Source organism: Carcharodon carcharias, chromosome 15 (assembly GCF_017639515.1).
Source record: "Carcharodon carcharias isolate sCarCar2 chromosome 15, sCarCar2.pri, whole genome shotgun sequence".
NCBI classification, from domain to species: Eukaryota; Metazoa; Chordata; class Chondrichthyes; order Lamniformes; family Lamnidae; genus Carcharodon; species Carcharodon carcharias.
The window spans coordinates 90,915,671-90,931,333 of NC_054481.1; the positions used below are offsets into that span (position 1 = coordinate 90,915,671).

Sequence of the window (15,663 nt, forward strand, 5' to 3'; positions counted from 1 at the left end):
CCTTTGAATTTCTTTTTTTCTCTCCTTCAACCTGATGAGAATCTCAAGATCCCCCTCCAGAGTACCTGGATACTACTCCAAGATTGTACTAACAATGTGGGGCTGCAGCTCTGTTACACCTCTATCAGTAGGTCACCCAAACTGATTATCCATTGACGCTGTCCCAGTGACTTGGGCTATTCTGTATGTGTATATCCTATAATTTGATCACAGCATGAAATTGATGTACATGAAACCCTTGATTAAACCATGTCATGTCCATTTAGCATTCTGCATGTTAAAAGATTTTTTTAAAATGTCTTTGACATACAAGCTGGAAAACATTTTCCAAAATGTTAAAATTTATAGTGTCAGTTCTAGAGGTCAAGAACTGTCAATCTAGAATATTAATGTAAAATATACAACTAGAGAGCTTCAAGTTAATGCTTGAATAGCAGAGAACAAAGCAGTAATATGAATTCAACTTATTATTTATTAACCCTGATTCTGTTATGTCTTGGGTGTGATGTTTACTGAGCATCCTGTATTCTAAGGTGTGCTTGTGCTCAAGAGAAGTGGTATGCGGTTTCCACCTTAATTAGTTTCTGTGCTTGCCAAATCAGCACAGGTATAATTAGTTTCTAAGGCAAACAATGGGAATGCAATAATTGCTTGGGAAAGTGCAAGTTTCTGTGTTGCTGTGCAATGTTGCTGTGACGCCAAGGGAGAATGGCTGTAATTAACTTTTTTAAACTTCCAGGAAAAAATGCAAATGCCAATTTAATTTCAAATGATCTTCACACTAGAATTGTGTACATGTTATATTTGTATTTTAATGGAAATTACCGCACAGAAACTGACCATTCAGTGCAATTGCTCTATGATAATGCTTTTGCTCCACACGTGCCTTCCCCCACCCTACAAGGAGCAGCTATTAGGCATATAAAACACAACAAGCAAATAACTTCTGTTATAACACAGTAAAACTCATAGAGGCTAAATTGGGTTGTGCACGTACCGTTTTTAGGTGCTACACAGCCACATAGATTCAGGCGCACACAACTTAGTGTGCAAGATGTCATCTTGGTAAAGGGGCTTGCACACTTGATGACTGCTGGCAGCAGGGTATGATGATTATGATACAAATTAGTATACAATGCTAATTAGAAGTCATCACTGCCATTTTCAACACCCCAATCCAGCCAACACATTGTTTCAACCTCGCACAGCTGATCATAACATTAATTGGCATGCAAGATCTCCACTGTGACTATATAAAAGGAATGGGAAGTCCAGATTAGTTGCTGGATTATTTTTTCTGGCTGTTGGTACAATTGTACAGGGCTTTGAGCTTTCTTATATGTGCAAAAGGATGATTACTTTGGGGGAAGTGGATCAGCAATTGCTTAAGTACTTTTTCTGTCATTTAAAATAAAGTTGTTTCCAGATATGAGTGACCTGGTAGGGCTTCCTCTGGGAATAACCATGATTAGGACAATGAAGAAAGGACAAACAGAGCAGGATAAGCTGCTGGAGGAAGGTGATGAAGAGGTGAGGGGGATAAAGGTACTCAGCAGGAGGCCGAGGGTCTTCGGGAAGCAACTCTCTTAGCTCAAGTTCAGCAAGGACCAATGCATGAGACATATTTGCTTCACAAAAGAGGTCATGAATGAAACCTGTGCTGCTGCAGTAACATCTGCAGCCTCAAAGCAGGCCAGAGACAACATTGCCTGTGGCGATCAAGCTGTCTGTGCTCTTAACCTTTATGCATCTGGCTCTGTTTAGGCTGCTGCTGGATACATGAGCAACATCTGAGAGTTTGCAGTGCACTGCTGTATAAGGGAGCTCACTAAAGTTCTCTTTTTTTATTCATTCATGGGATGTGGGCATTGCAGGCTAGGCCAGAATTTATTACCTATCCCTAATTGCCCTTGATAAGGTGGTAATTAGCTGCCTTCTTGAACTGCTGTAGTCCATGTGTGCAGGTACACCCACCGTGCTATTAGGGAGGAAGGATTTTGACCCAGCAACGTTGAAGTAACAGCAATATAGTTCCAAATCAGGACAATGAGTGGCTTGGAGGGGAAATTCCAAGTGGTCCCATGTGTCTGCTGCCCTTGTCCTTCTAGATGGTGGTGGATTTGGAAGGTGCTGTCTAAGGAGCCTTGGTAAGTTCCTGCAGTGCATCTTACAGATGGTACACACTGCTGCCACTGTGCGTCAGTGGTGGAGGGATTGAGTGTTTGTGGATGAGGTGCCAATCAAGCGAGCTGCTTTGTCCTGGATGATGTCAAGCTTCTTGAATATTGTTGGACCTGCACTCATCCAGGCAAGTGGAGAGTATTCCATCACACTCCTTGTGCTTTGTAGATGATGGACAGGCTTTGGTGAGTCAGAAGGTGGGTTACTCGCCTCAGGATTCCTAGCCCCTGACCTGCTCTTGTAGCCACAGTATTTATATAGCTAGTCCAAGTCAGTTTCTGGCCAATGGTAACCCCCTAGGATGTTGATAGTGGGAGATTCAGTGATGGTAATGCCATTGAATGTCAAAGGGCGATGGTTAGATTCTCTCTTTTTGGTGATGGTCTTGCCTGATACTTGTGTGGCGCAAATGTTACTTGCCAGCTGTCAGCTCAAGCCTGGATATTGTCCAGGTCTTGCTGCATTTGGACATGGACTGCTTCAGTATCTGAGGAGTCGTGAATGGTGCTGAACATTGTGCAATCATCAGTGAACATTCCCACTTATGATGGAAGGTCTTGATGAAGCAGCTGAAGATGGTTGGGCCTAGGACACTACCCTGAGGAGCTCCTGCAGTGATGTCCTGGAATTGAGCTGGTTGACCTCCAACAACCACAACCATCTTTCTTTGTGATAGGTATGACTCCAACCAGCCGAGAGTTTTCCCACTGATTCCCATTGACTTCAATTTTGCTAGGACTCTCTGATGCCATACTCAGTCAAATGCTGTCTTGATGTCAAGGGCAGTCACTCTTACCTCACCTCTGGAGTTCAGCTCTTTTGTCCATGTTTGAACCAAGGCTATAATGATGTCAGGAGCTGAGTGGCCCTGGCAGAACCCAAATTGAGCGTCAACGAGCAGGATATTGCTAAGCAAGTGCCACTTGATAGCAGTGTTGGTGACCCCTTCCATCGCTTTTTTGACGATCGAGGGTAGATTGTTGGGACAGCAATTGGCCGGTTGGGATTTGTCCTGCTTTTTGTGTACAGGATATACCAGAGCAATTTTCCACATTGCTGGGTAGATGCCGGTGTTGTAGTGGAACAGCTTGGCTAGGGGCGCGGCAAGTCCTGGAGCACAAGTCTTCAGTACAGTTACTGCAATATTGTCAGGGCCTATAGCTTTTTGCAGTACCCAGTGCCTTCACCCATTTCTTGATATCATGTGGAATGAATCAAATTGGCTGAAAACTGTTATTTGTTATGCTGGGGACCTCTGGAGGAAGTCAAGATGGATCATCCACTCAGCACTTCTTGCTGAAGATTGTTGCAAATGTTTCAGCCTTATTTTTTGCCCTGATGTGCTGGGCTCCCCCATCATTGAGGATGAGGTACAATTGTGGAACTTCCTCCTCCAGCGAGTTGTTTAATTGTTCACCCCATTCATGACTGGATGTGGCAGGACTGCAGAGCTTAGTTCTGATCCATTGCTTGTGGGATTGCTTAGCTCTGTCTATTGCAAGCTGCTTATGCTGTTTGTCACAAAAATAGTCCTGTGTTGCAACTTCACTAGGTTAGCGCCTCATTTTTAGGTATGCCTCTTGCTGCTCCTGGCATGCCCTCCTGCACTCTTCGTTGAAACAAAGTTGATCCCCTGGCTTGATGGTAAATGTAGTGTGGGGGATATGCTAGGTGATGAGATTACACATTGTGGTTGAGTACACTTCTGCTGTTGGCCCATAGCGCCTCATGGGTGCCCAGGCTTGAGTTGTTTGATCTTTTGAAAATCTAACCCATATAGCACGGTGGTAGTGCCATACATGGAGGGTATCTTTAATGTGAAGGTGGGACTTTGTCTCCACAAGGAATGTACGGTGGTCATTCCTACCGATACTGTCATGAACAGATTCATCTGCGGCAGGCAGGTTGGTGAGGATGAGGTCAAGTATGTTTTTCCCTCTTGTTGATTCCCTCATGACCTGCCGCAGACCCAATCTAGCAGCTATGTCTGTTAGAACTTGGTCAGCTTGGTCTGTAATAGTGCTACTGAGCCACTCTTGATGATGAACGTTGAAGACTCCATCCAGAGTATATTCCACGTCTTTGCCACCCTCAGTGCTTCCTCCAAGTGACGTTCAACATGGAACAGTACTGATTCATCAGCTAAGGGGGGCTAGGGTGTGGTACGTAGTAATCAGCAGGAGGTTTCCTTGCCCATGCTTGACGTGATGCCATGAGACCTCATGGGGTCTCTATACAATGAAAAACACACGCAGACCATTCCATCTTCGCTGTCTTCTTCCACTTCCTCCTCTGACTGAGAAGGTTCCAATTCTTTGATATCTTAAATGGAAAAGTGACCAGGATTGGTTTTTGGTGAGGGGAAAAGAGAAAGTAGAAAGTGAGCGCTTACACCATCTGCAGCTTGTGAGCAAGAAGAAACTTGTAAGATAAGGGAGAAGAGGGAAGACAGATGGATGATTGGGTATGCAGATACGCTCATCATCTATTCCCTCCAGAGCCACCAATGGCCACTCAGCAATGCTCCTTTCAAGATGCCAGCACTCACTGGAGGTTAAAATATGCAGGCAAGCTGATCCCCTGCCAGTTATTTTCTGCTGCCTCCTTTTATGTTTTTATTCATTGGATGTGGGTGTCGCTGGCTAGGCCAGCATTTCTTGCCCATCCCTAATTGCCCTTGTTCAGAGGGCATTTAAGAGTCAACCACATTGCTTTGGGTCTGGAGTCACATGTAGGCCAGACCAGGTCAAGACAGCAGATTTCTTTCCCTAAAGGACATTAGAGAACCAGATGGGTTTTTACAAAAATCTACAATGGTTTCATGGTCATCATTAGACTTTTAAAGTCCAGATTTTTTTTTTATCGAATTCAAATTCCATCATCTGCCGTGGTGGGATTTGAACCTGGAGCATTACCCCGGATCTCTGGAATACTAGTCCAGTGACAATACCATTTTCCCCTGAAAGAAAGAGGGAAGTGTATAACTGAGTGTTCTGCAATATGTTTGGATGATGTGGCATTCGTGATTGCATATTTGCCAGTGTATGTGAGTTGTGGATGTGAGGCTTTCAACAGTGCTAAGTGTGTGACGGTGAGTATAGCATATGAATTGAAGGGTTGGGTATTAATTGATAGAGATTGTTGGTAGATAGGTAATGGAAGTGCAGTGAATTGAGCAATGGATGAGGCTCTTAGTCCAGTTGGTAGGCTATATCATTTGAAGGCTGAACTCACTCACCTTGACAACTCATGTCAGATTGTTAAACTTCTTCCAGCTGTGCATCCATGCTCTTGGATCAACACTCCACTGACCTCCATCACTATTTCTTCCCACTATTGTGGAGGGCCTTCTGCCACCATCCCTGGAGATATACCATGGCTGTCCTTCCCTCCACATTTTGCTATTTCCAGTCTATTTTCAGAAACTTGGTGCAGCTCTCTCACATGTTCAGCTATTCCTCAAAATATCACAGCACCGATTCAGTTTTCAAATTACTCCTATCACTTTTTCTAGCCACAATGACCTCCTCTTTAAAAGATGGAGATTGCCACTTGCAATCTCGGGATCCCTTGCTGTTCCTTGCGACAAATGAACAGCATGCGTAATGCTGGCTACACGCAGCAACCATGTAAATCAACAGACGACGCCAGTTTAATGCAATGAATAGGTTAATTATGTACCATGATCTGCAAACCTGTTTTCAGGGGCCCCTTTAATTCTGAAACATTTATTGAGATAAAAACAGAATGTTTGTGAAATACACTGTAATTCAAAGGATAGTTAGCATTTGAGATGAGATCCTTCAATATTCAGTTGCCCCCAAATGTGTATCTTTTTCAGGCGCTGACCACCCAGACTTAATTTTCAGCATTTTTCCTCAGATTTCCAAAGTTCCCAGACTTTTCATCTCTGCCATTCAGTGAGGGTTTCCCTTATTATTTTCACTTGATGCCACTCACAAGAATTCTCACTAATATTTCAATTTTATAAACTTTTGTTTTAGTTTTTTTGTCAGTATATTTTTTTCTTGGCTCTACGGCCAGAAGCTTGTTCTCTCGCTGATGGTGAGCTTGGAGGCGGGAATGGCATTTACCTAGGTGGGATAGTGGCATATCGGAATCCCGCTGCCTCCCTGGATGGGAAGGCCCAACCCGTTGCCAATTGAGGCCATAAAGTGATCAATTAATGACCACTTAAGGGTCTTATCCTGCCACTACTGATATTAGCCCCCAGCTGTAGGCAGGCCTGTCAAAAAGCTTGTCACTTTTGGGGATGGTGCCTGATTGAGGGACTGGACTTCAGGAACAAGGCAGGAGCCCACTGAGAGCCACCCCCCTGCCAATGCTGCAGGTGGACCGACTACATTCTGAGAAAAGTATCAAAATGTCATGTCACAGGAAAACAGGTGGTTGGTGAGCATTTTTCTCAGTTATCTTTCAAAACTCAGATAATTTTAGTAATTGTACGGTTGCGTTAGTAATAGTAAGGTTTACTAATAGTAATAAAGCTTATTAGGTTGGCTGGGGAGTATTTCCTATTTATCTTAACCAGGGAATTTCAATAGGAGTAAGTAGAACAGTTATTAAAATAATAAAAACATAAGCGCAGACAAGACTAGAGACACTAATTAAAATTTAATCAGTAAAATAAGTAGTTAAATGCTATAAATATAGCAGGGCAGATGATGTGTGGCAGCTGCAGAACGTGGGAGCTAGCTAACGTGGGAGCTCGTGGACACCTGTGTGATCCAAGACAAACACATCTGCAGTAAGTGTCTGTAATTGGAGGAACTTTGGCTGAGAGTCATTGAGCTGGAGGCGCCATGCTGCAGACACTGTGACACATTAGGGAAGAGGAAAGTTACCTGGACACTTTGTTCCAGGAGGTGGTCACATTCCTTGGGATAGGATCATCTGATTTGGTCCATGTTCAGGAATAGGATGGTGCGACTGCATATGAAGCAGGTAGGGGGATTAAGAAGCTATACTGGAGGAGGCTCAGCCCTTGTAATTGTCAAACAAGTTTGAAGTTCTTATAACTTGTGTGGACAAAAGTGGAGACTGCAGCTTGGATGAGTGAACTGACCATGGCACCATGGTACTGGAAGCCATTCAAGCGGGTGAGGGGAGTTAATAGGAATGTAGTGGTAGTAGGGGACAGTAAAGTCAGGGGAGTAGACACAGTTCTCTGCAGCCAAGAGTGAGAGTCTAGAAGACTGTGTTGCCTTCCCAGTGCCTAGGTTTGGGACATCTGCTCTGGGCTGGAGAGAAACTTGCATTGGGAGGGACAGGATCCAGTTGTCATCCACGTAGGTACCAATAACATAGGTAGGACTAGGAAAGAGGTTCTGCTTAGAGAGTATGAGCAGCCAGGGACTAAATTAAAATTCAGTACCTCAAAGGTAATAATTTCTGGATTATTACCTGAGCCATAAGCAAATTGGAGTAGTCTAAATAAGATTAGAGTTAAATGTGTGGCTCACAGATTGGTTTGAGAGAAATCGGTTTCAGTTCAAGGGGCCCTAGCAGCACTACTGGGGAAACTGGGAGCCATACCATTGGGACAGTCTTCATCTGAACCATTCTGGGACCAGTGTTCTGAAGAGGGCAGTATAGAGGGCTTTAAACTAAATAGTGGGGGTGAGGAATCAAGTGAAGGAAGTTATGATAAATCAAAGAGAGAAGACAAGGTAAGAAAGCAATAAGGGAATTGATAATCTGAATGTGGTTGAAAGAAACAGAGCGTTTAAACTTAAGAATGTGCCAGCAGCTATGCTAGAGGTTGTGAAAATAATAAAAATACAGAAGTAAAGGCACTCTCTCTGAACGCACACAGCATTCACAACAAGGTTGATGAATTGACAGCATAAATAGAAGTAAGATAGGTATGATCTAATTGCTATTACGGAGACATGGCTGCAGGGCGACCAAGGCTGGGAACTGAATGTTCAAGGATATTTGACATTTAGGAAGGATAAGCAAAAAGGAAAAGATGGGGTAGCACTGTTAATGAAGGATGAGATCAGCACAATAGTTGGGATGGATCTTAGATCAGAAGATTAAGATGTTGAATCAGTTTGGGTGGATCTGAGAAACAGCAAGGGATGGCAAACATTGGTAGGGGTTGTTTATAGGCCACCAAACAGTAGTGGTACATACAAGCAAACTAACTAAGAGCAGGAGAAGGCCATTTGGCTCCTCGAGCCTGTTCTGCCATTCAATGAGATCATGGCTGATCTGATTATGGCCTCAATTCTACTTCCCTTCCTACCCCCATACCCTTTAACTCCCTTGTCAATCTAATTCAGTCTTAAAAATATTCAATGATTCTGCCTCCATCACTCTCTGGGGAAGAGAGTTCCACAGACTCAAGACCCTCAGAGAAAAAATTAAACTCTGTCCCCTAGTTCTAGTCCCTCCCACAATGGACAACATCTTTTCAGCATCCATCCTGTCAAGTCCCCTCAGGATCTTATATGTTTCAATAAGATCACCTCTCATTCTTCTAAACTCCAATGGATACAGACCCAACCTGTCCAACCTTTCCTCAAAGGATAAGTCCCTCATCCAGCAATCAGTTGAGCAAACCTTCTCTGAACTGCTTCTTATACAATTATGCCCTTTATTAAAATAGTCCAAAAGTGCACACAGTACATTAGATATGGTTTCACTAATACCCCATTCAACTGGAGCAAAACATCCCTACTTGTAGGTAAGATACAGAACAATATAAATCAGGAAATTAGAGGTGCATATAACAAGGGAAATGCAGTAATCATGGGGGCCTCAATCTAGACTGGGTAAACCTAATTAGCACTAATGCTGTAGAATGTATATGAGATGGCTTTCTAGAACAGTATGTTGAGGAACCAACTGAAGAGTGGCTATTTTAGAGCTAGCATTGTGTAATGAGAAAGAGCTAATTGATCTCATTATAAAGGAGCTTCTAGGGATGAGTGACCATAATATGATAAAGTTTTAAATTAACTCTGAAAGTGATGTAGTTAAATCTGAAACTAGGGTCTTAAATCTAAACAAAGGAAACTACAAGGTATGGGGTAGATTGGCTGTGGTAGATTGGAAAACTACATTAAAAGGTGTGCCAATAGGCAGAGGCTAGCATTTTAAGAATTAATATATAGTTTACAACAAACTTACATCCCTTTGAGGCATAGAAATCCAGCAGGAAAGGTGATACAACCAAGGCTAACAAATGAAGTTAAAAATTGAATTAGATCAAAGGAAGAGGCTTATAGAGTTGCCAAAAAATGTTGTAAGCTTGAGGGTTGGGAGCATTTTAGAATTCAGCAAAGGAGGACCAAGCAACTGATAAAGAGAAAATAGAAAATGGAAGTAATCTAGCAAGAAACATAAAAATGGACTGTAAAAGTTTCCATGGATATATAAAAAGGAAAAGATTAGCAAAGGCAAACATGGGCCCACTACAGGCAGAGACAGTAGAATTTGTAATGGGCAATAAGGAAATGGCAGAGAAACTAAACAAATATCTTGTGTCTGTCTTCATAGAGGAAGATACAAAAAATAACCTCCCAAAAATACTAAAGAGCCAATGGACTAGCAAGAATGAGGAACTGAAAGAAATTGGTATTTGTAGAATTGGCGATATTAATAGGACTGAAAATGGATAAATCCCCTGTATCTGATGATCTTCATCCCAGAGTGTTGAAAGAGGTGGCTGTAGAGATAGTGGATGTATTGGTGGTCATCTTCCAAAATTCAATAGATTCTGGAATGACTCATGCAAATAGTAACCCCACCATTTAAGAAAGCAGGGAGAGAAAACGGGAAACTATAGGCCTGTTAGCCTGCCATCAAAGTAGTAAAAATGCTGGAATCTACTGTAAAAGATGTGATAATGGGACACTTAGAAAATAATGGTCGGATTTAGGCAGAGTCAACATAGATTTATGAAAGGGAAATCATGTTTGATATACCTGTTAAAGTATTTTTGAGGATGTAACTAGCAGAATAGATGAGGGGGAACCAGTATATTTGGATTTTCAGAAGGCTTTCAATAAAGTCCTACGCAAAAGGCTAGTAAGCAAAATTACAGCACATGGGATGGGGGGTAATATACTGCCATGGATTGAGAACTGTTAACGGATAGAAACAGAGAGTAGGATAAACAGGTTATTCTTGGATTAGCAGGCTGTGACTATTGGAGTACTGCATGGATCAGCACTTGGCCCCAGCTATTCACAATCTATATCAATGATTTGTATGTGGGGACCAAATGTAATATTTACAAGTTTGCTGATGACACAAAACTGGGTGGGAATGTGAGTTGAGGAGGGTGTAAAGAGGCCTCAGGAGGATTTAGACAGGCTAAATAAACAGGCAAAAACATGGCATATGGAACATAATGTGGAAAAATGTGAAGTTAATCAGTTTGGTAGTAAAACAGAAATGCAGAATTTTTCTTAAATGGTGAGAGATTGGGAGGTGTTGATGTCCAAAGGGACTTTAATGTCCTTGTTCATAAGTCACTGAGAGCTAATGTGCAGATGCAGCACAAGTGAGGAAGGCAAATGGTATGTTGGCCTTTATTGCAAGAGGATTTGAGCACAGGAGTAAAAAAGTCTGCTGCAGTTGTATAGAGCCTTGGTGATACTGCACCTGGAGTATTGTGTACAGCTTTGGTCTCCTTACCTAAGGAAGGAGATAATTGTCATAGAGGGAGTGCAGCAAAGGTTCACCAGATAATTTCTGAGATGCTGGGATTGTCCTGTGAGGAGAGATTAAGGAGACGGGGCTTATATTTTATAGAGTTTCGAAGAATGAGAGGTGATCTCATTGAAGCATACAAAATCCTTACAGGGCTTGACAGGGTAGAATGCAAGAAGGATGTTTCCCCTGGTTGGGGGGGTCTAGAACCAGGAGACACAGTCTCAGAATAAGAGGTAGGCCATTTAGGACTGAGGTGAAGAGGAATTTCTTCATTCAGGGAGTGGTGAATCTTTGGAATTCTCTACCCTAGAAGGCTGTGGAGAGTCAGTCAATGAGTATGTTCAAGAGAGAGATCAATAGATTGTCAGATATTAAATATATCAAGGGTATGGGGATAGTGCGGGAAAATAATGTTGTGGTAGGTCAGCCATGATTCTGACCCTGGATTCTGAATGTTGAATATTATTCAGTGCTCCCTGTTGGAAAGTAAAACATGCATTTTGGGTGAAGGTAGGTGAGGGGCCCCACAGTGGAACAGCCTGCCAACACTTGCTACCCTAGTCTCACATGCAAAAAAGGATCAGACTGGAGGGATGTCTGCACTTATGGAACCTCCAGAGGCATATAATTTAAGCTAACATTTTGGTGCAGTACCAAAGGAGTGCAGCATTGTTAAAGGTGTCATTCTTCAATTTCAGTTGGTGCAAGAACTGGAGAGTTCTCTCACTATCATGGCTCACAATTATTCCTCAGCCAACATCACTTAACAGAAAAATGGATTATGTCATTGTTTATTTTCTTGCTGTTTGTGGGATCTTGCTGCATGTAAATTGGTTGTTGCATTTCCCAACAACACATTACTATACTTAAGTCACATGATCCCTGGCAGAAACTCACAATCCTGAGTAGATATCATCCTTGAAAGAAGGGAATGCTGACGATGACTACACTTCAAAAGTAATTTATTTGCTGAGAAGTGCTTCGGAATATCCTGTAGTTGACTAAAAAGCTGTTTAAATGCATATTCTTTATTTCTTCATACCACAGAATAGTTAGCACCTTCAGGAGAGGAAGGGAGAAAATTAAAAAATGGAGTTCATAGCGCTGTTGCAGAATTATATCTAAAAAGAATCACTAATTCTTTGACACAATAAATAATGAAGGAGTTTTATAGTTGAGTCTGAAGCCGATGATGCCCAAGTTTCTAACTTGTTTTTCTCATACCTCTGATTGTAGCTCAAGGAGCATCCAGAGAAGGGCATTTATGTGAAGGACCTTTCCATGCATACTGTGCACAGTGTCTCAGAGTGTGAGAAAATCATGGATATTGGCTGGGGCAATCGAGCTGTGGGATATACCCTCATGAACAAAGACTCATCACGTTCACATTCTATATTCACCATTCACTTGGAGATGTGCTCAATAGGTCAGTTAAGCAAATACCACAGATGGATTGAAGATTACTATTTTATTTGCAGCTGTTTATTTCTGAAATGTAATTTTTGTAAGATTCATAAGTCAGAATTTCTTACAAAATTAAAGTAGATCAAAACAAATAACATTTTCTCTCTTGTAACTGAAATATTTTTTCTTCTATCTTCTCCTCTTTGTATTTTACTGTCTATCTTTGTATAATTTCTCCAGCATATTTCTATTTTTGCCTCTCACTTTCCCACCTGTTGTCATCCTTTTTTACAACAATGTTTCTTGCTGTTCCTCCTGCTCTTATTCTTTCCACTGTCTTGCATTCCTTTCTGAAATAGAATTGAGAAATATACAACATAGCATTTACCACCACAGTATTATGGGAATGAACTAAAATGATGTTGAACTCTTGCTTATTTTTGCCTTTGGTGCTGAAATGAAATTCTGAAGGGTAAAGGAATTGAATGTGAACAAATTAGCACCCTGTGCCAGTGCCACCATTCAATGAAATCATGGCTGATCTGAGGCCCAAATTCCATAGACCTGCCTTTGCGCATATCCCCCAATACCTCTGGTTAACAAAATTCTATCAATCTCAGATTTGAAATTAACAATTGAAATGGAAGTGTTCCAAATCTCTACCACATTTAATTTACTCATATTTACTCCTAAAAGGTCTGCCTCTATTTTTAGACAATGCCCCTTCATCCCAGACTCTTCAGTCAGCTGAAATACCTTCTCCTTATCTCCACATTATATCTTGAAAGCCTCATTGAAATTACCCCTTAACCTTCTAAATTTCAAAATATAACCTCTAATTATAATTTAATCCTTGAAGTCCAGTTATCATTTTGATTAATCTACACTACACTTCCTCCAAGCCCATTATATCCTTCCAAAGGTGCAGTGCCCAGAACTGCTCAGAGTAATGCCAGGTATGATCTAACCAGGGCTTTGTATAGCTGAAGCATAACTTCTACCCCTTTGTATTTTAGTTCTCTACATAAAAAGGGCAGAATTTCATTAACCATTTTGATTACTTTCTGCACCTGTTCATGACATTTTTAATGATCTTTGTTCATGGATCCAAAGTCTCTTTAGACATTCACCTTCAAGCTTTTCCCTTTTTTATCCTTTTTAGGTCCAAGTGGATGAACTTACATTTGCCTACATTGAAATACATTTGCCACAGTTTTGCTTAACCTATTAATATCTTTTTGTAATTTTATACTTCTATTTACACTGCTTACAATGCAACCTTTGCGTCATTGGCAAACTTGGATATGTGGCTTTCTATCCCATCACCTAAGTTGACAATACATACAGTGAATAGTTGAGGATCCAACACAGATCCTCGCAAGTCATCACTGGTTACATCCTGCCAATTACAGTTGCTCATAAGAACCTCCCATTTTCAATTTCAATGAGCAAGCAGCAATATGATTAGGGAAAAAAATACATGAGATAGTTTCCTATTACTTTCCTCAGGTGTACTTAAGGAAACACAAGTTGTCTTCCTGAAGAATTCTCTGCCTGTAAGCAACAATTGTCCCTCGAGATTCTAGCTCTTCCCCCATCGACCCTGAAGATTCACTGGTTCTGCCGTTGGCCATGGCTTATAACCGTGAGCATGGGATCTTTACCTGGGCCTGGGGCAACTTGTAAAAGGGCAGGGTCAACCTATTTGATCCTGCTACCCCTCAATTTCCCAATCAGATCAATAATTTGCCTTTAATTCCATGAGCTTCAACTTTACCTAAAGGTCACTAATGAGGGACATTATCAAATGCCTTCTGGAAGTCCATATAAATAACATTCATGGATATTTCCCTGTCCACTACTTTACTACCTTTTCAAAAATTTTTCTTCGGGTTTATCAAGTATAACCTACACTGTATAAATCCACTCTGGCTCTTTCTGATTAGCTGAAGAATTTCAAGGTGTTCAGTCTCTCTATCCTTAAATCGAGACTCTAGTGATTTCATAAGAACTAGGAGCAGGGAGTAGGCAATTCAGCCCCTCGAGCCTGCCCCGCCATTCAATAGGATCATGGCTGATCTCATTTCGGCCTCAACTCCAATTTCCCGCCCTCTCCCCATAACCTTTCAACCTGTTACTAATTTAAAAATCTGTTTATCTCCTCCTTAAATTTATTCAGCATCCCAGCATCCACTGCACTCTGAGGTAGTGAATTCCACAGATTCACGACCCTTTGAGAAAAGTAATTCCTCCTCATCTCTGATTTAAATCTACCATCCCTTAGCTTAAAATTATGGCCTCTCATTCTAGAATGCCCCAGAAGGGGAAACATCCGCTCCACATCTACTTTTCTATCCCCTTTAGCATCTTATATACCTCAATTGGATCTCTCATCCTTCTAAACTCTAGAGAGTATAGGCCTTAACTGCTTAATCTCTCCTTATAAAACAAGCCCGAATTTCCCAACAGCAGATGATAGGCTAACTTGTCTATAATTCCATTGTTCCTCCCCTCAACTTTTTCAAATAGAGGAGTGACATGTGCAATTTTCCAATCTAAGAGAACAATTCCTGTACAGAGATAACTTTGGAATATTATAGTTAGGGCATCTGCAATTTTCTTACATACTTCCTTTAAAACCATGAATGAAAACCATCTGGTCCTGGAAATCTGTCACTCTTTAGTGCCATTATTTTCTTCAATACTGTTACTTTTTTATGTTAATTGACTCCATGTTCCTGATTTAATACTAATTTCCTTGGGCTATCTGGCATTCGATCCACTTCCATCACTGTAAGTGCTGACACAATGTTACAAAAGCAAAATATTGCCGATACTGGAAATCTGAAAATGCTGGAAGCAGGCCTGGCAGCATATGCAGAAAGAGAAACAGAGTTTGCGTTTTAGGTCTGTGACCGTTCATCGGAACTGAGGAAAGTTAGAAACATAAGGGTGGGAAGATGATATGAGAAGGTCTGTGATAGGGTGGAGGGGCAGGAGAGATTAAGGCCAGGAATTTCCAGTCCCACATCCCGCCGAAAGTCAATGGACGTTTTACAGGCGGGACCAGAAAACCCCGGCCTAAATGACTGAAGGTTTCTGGGTGCAAAACCAAAGGAAGTGGTAATGGGACAAGTAAAGAAACAAAAGATGGATCTAAATGAGGTGTGAAGGGCTGGATAGCAGCTGCACAACGCAAAGTGATTCCCTTAAAATAGTGAAACCAAATTAGCAATATTATTGAGAGGCCATAGGATGACTGGTTTGGCGAATGGGAAGATATCACATAGTTGCAGTATGGAGTTCCTTTTAGAATTTTAGGAAGAGCGGGATCCTTAATAATATAAAATAAAAACAGAAAATGCTGGAAGAACTCAGCAGGTCTGGCAG

At 41.5% G+C, this 15,663-nt stretch overlaps 1 protein-coding gene across 1 annotated transcript in view; it reads left to right on the plus strand.

Moving 5' to 3' along the window:
- Positions 1 to 15,663, plus strand: part of kif17 (kinesin family member 17) — a 395,176-nt gene that overhangs the window by 349,650 nt on the left and 29,863 nt on the right. Inside the window, 1 exon segment of the mRNA XM_041206957.1 lies at positions 12,106 to 12,295. Coding sequence (XP_041062891.1) covers positions 12,106 to 12,295 — 190 coding nt within the window.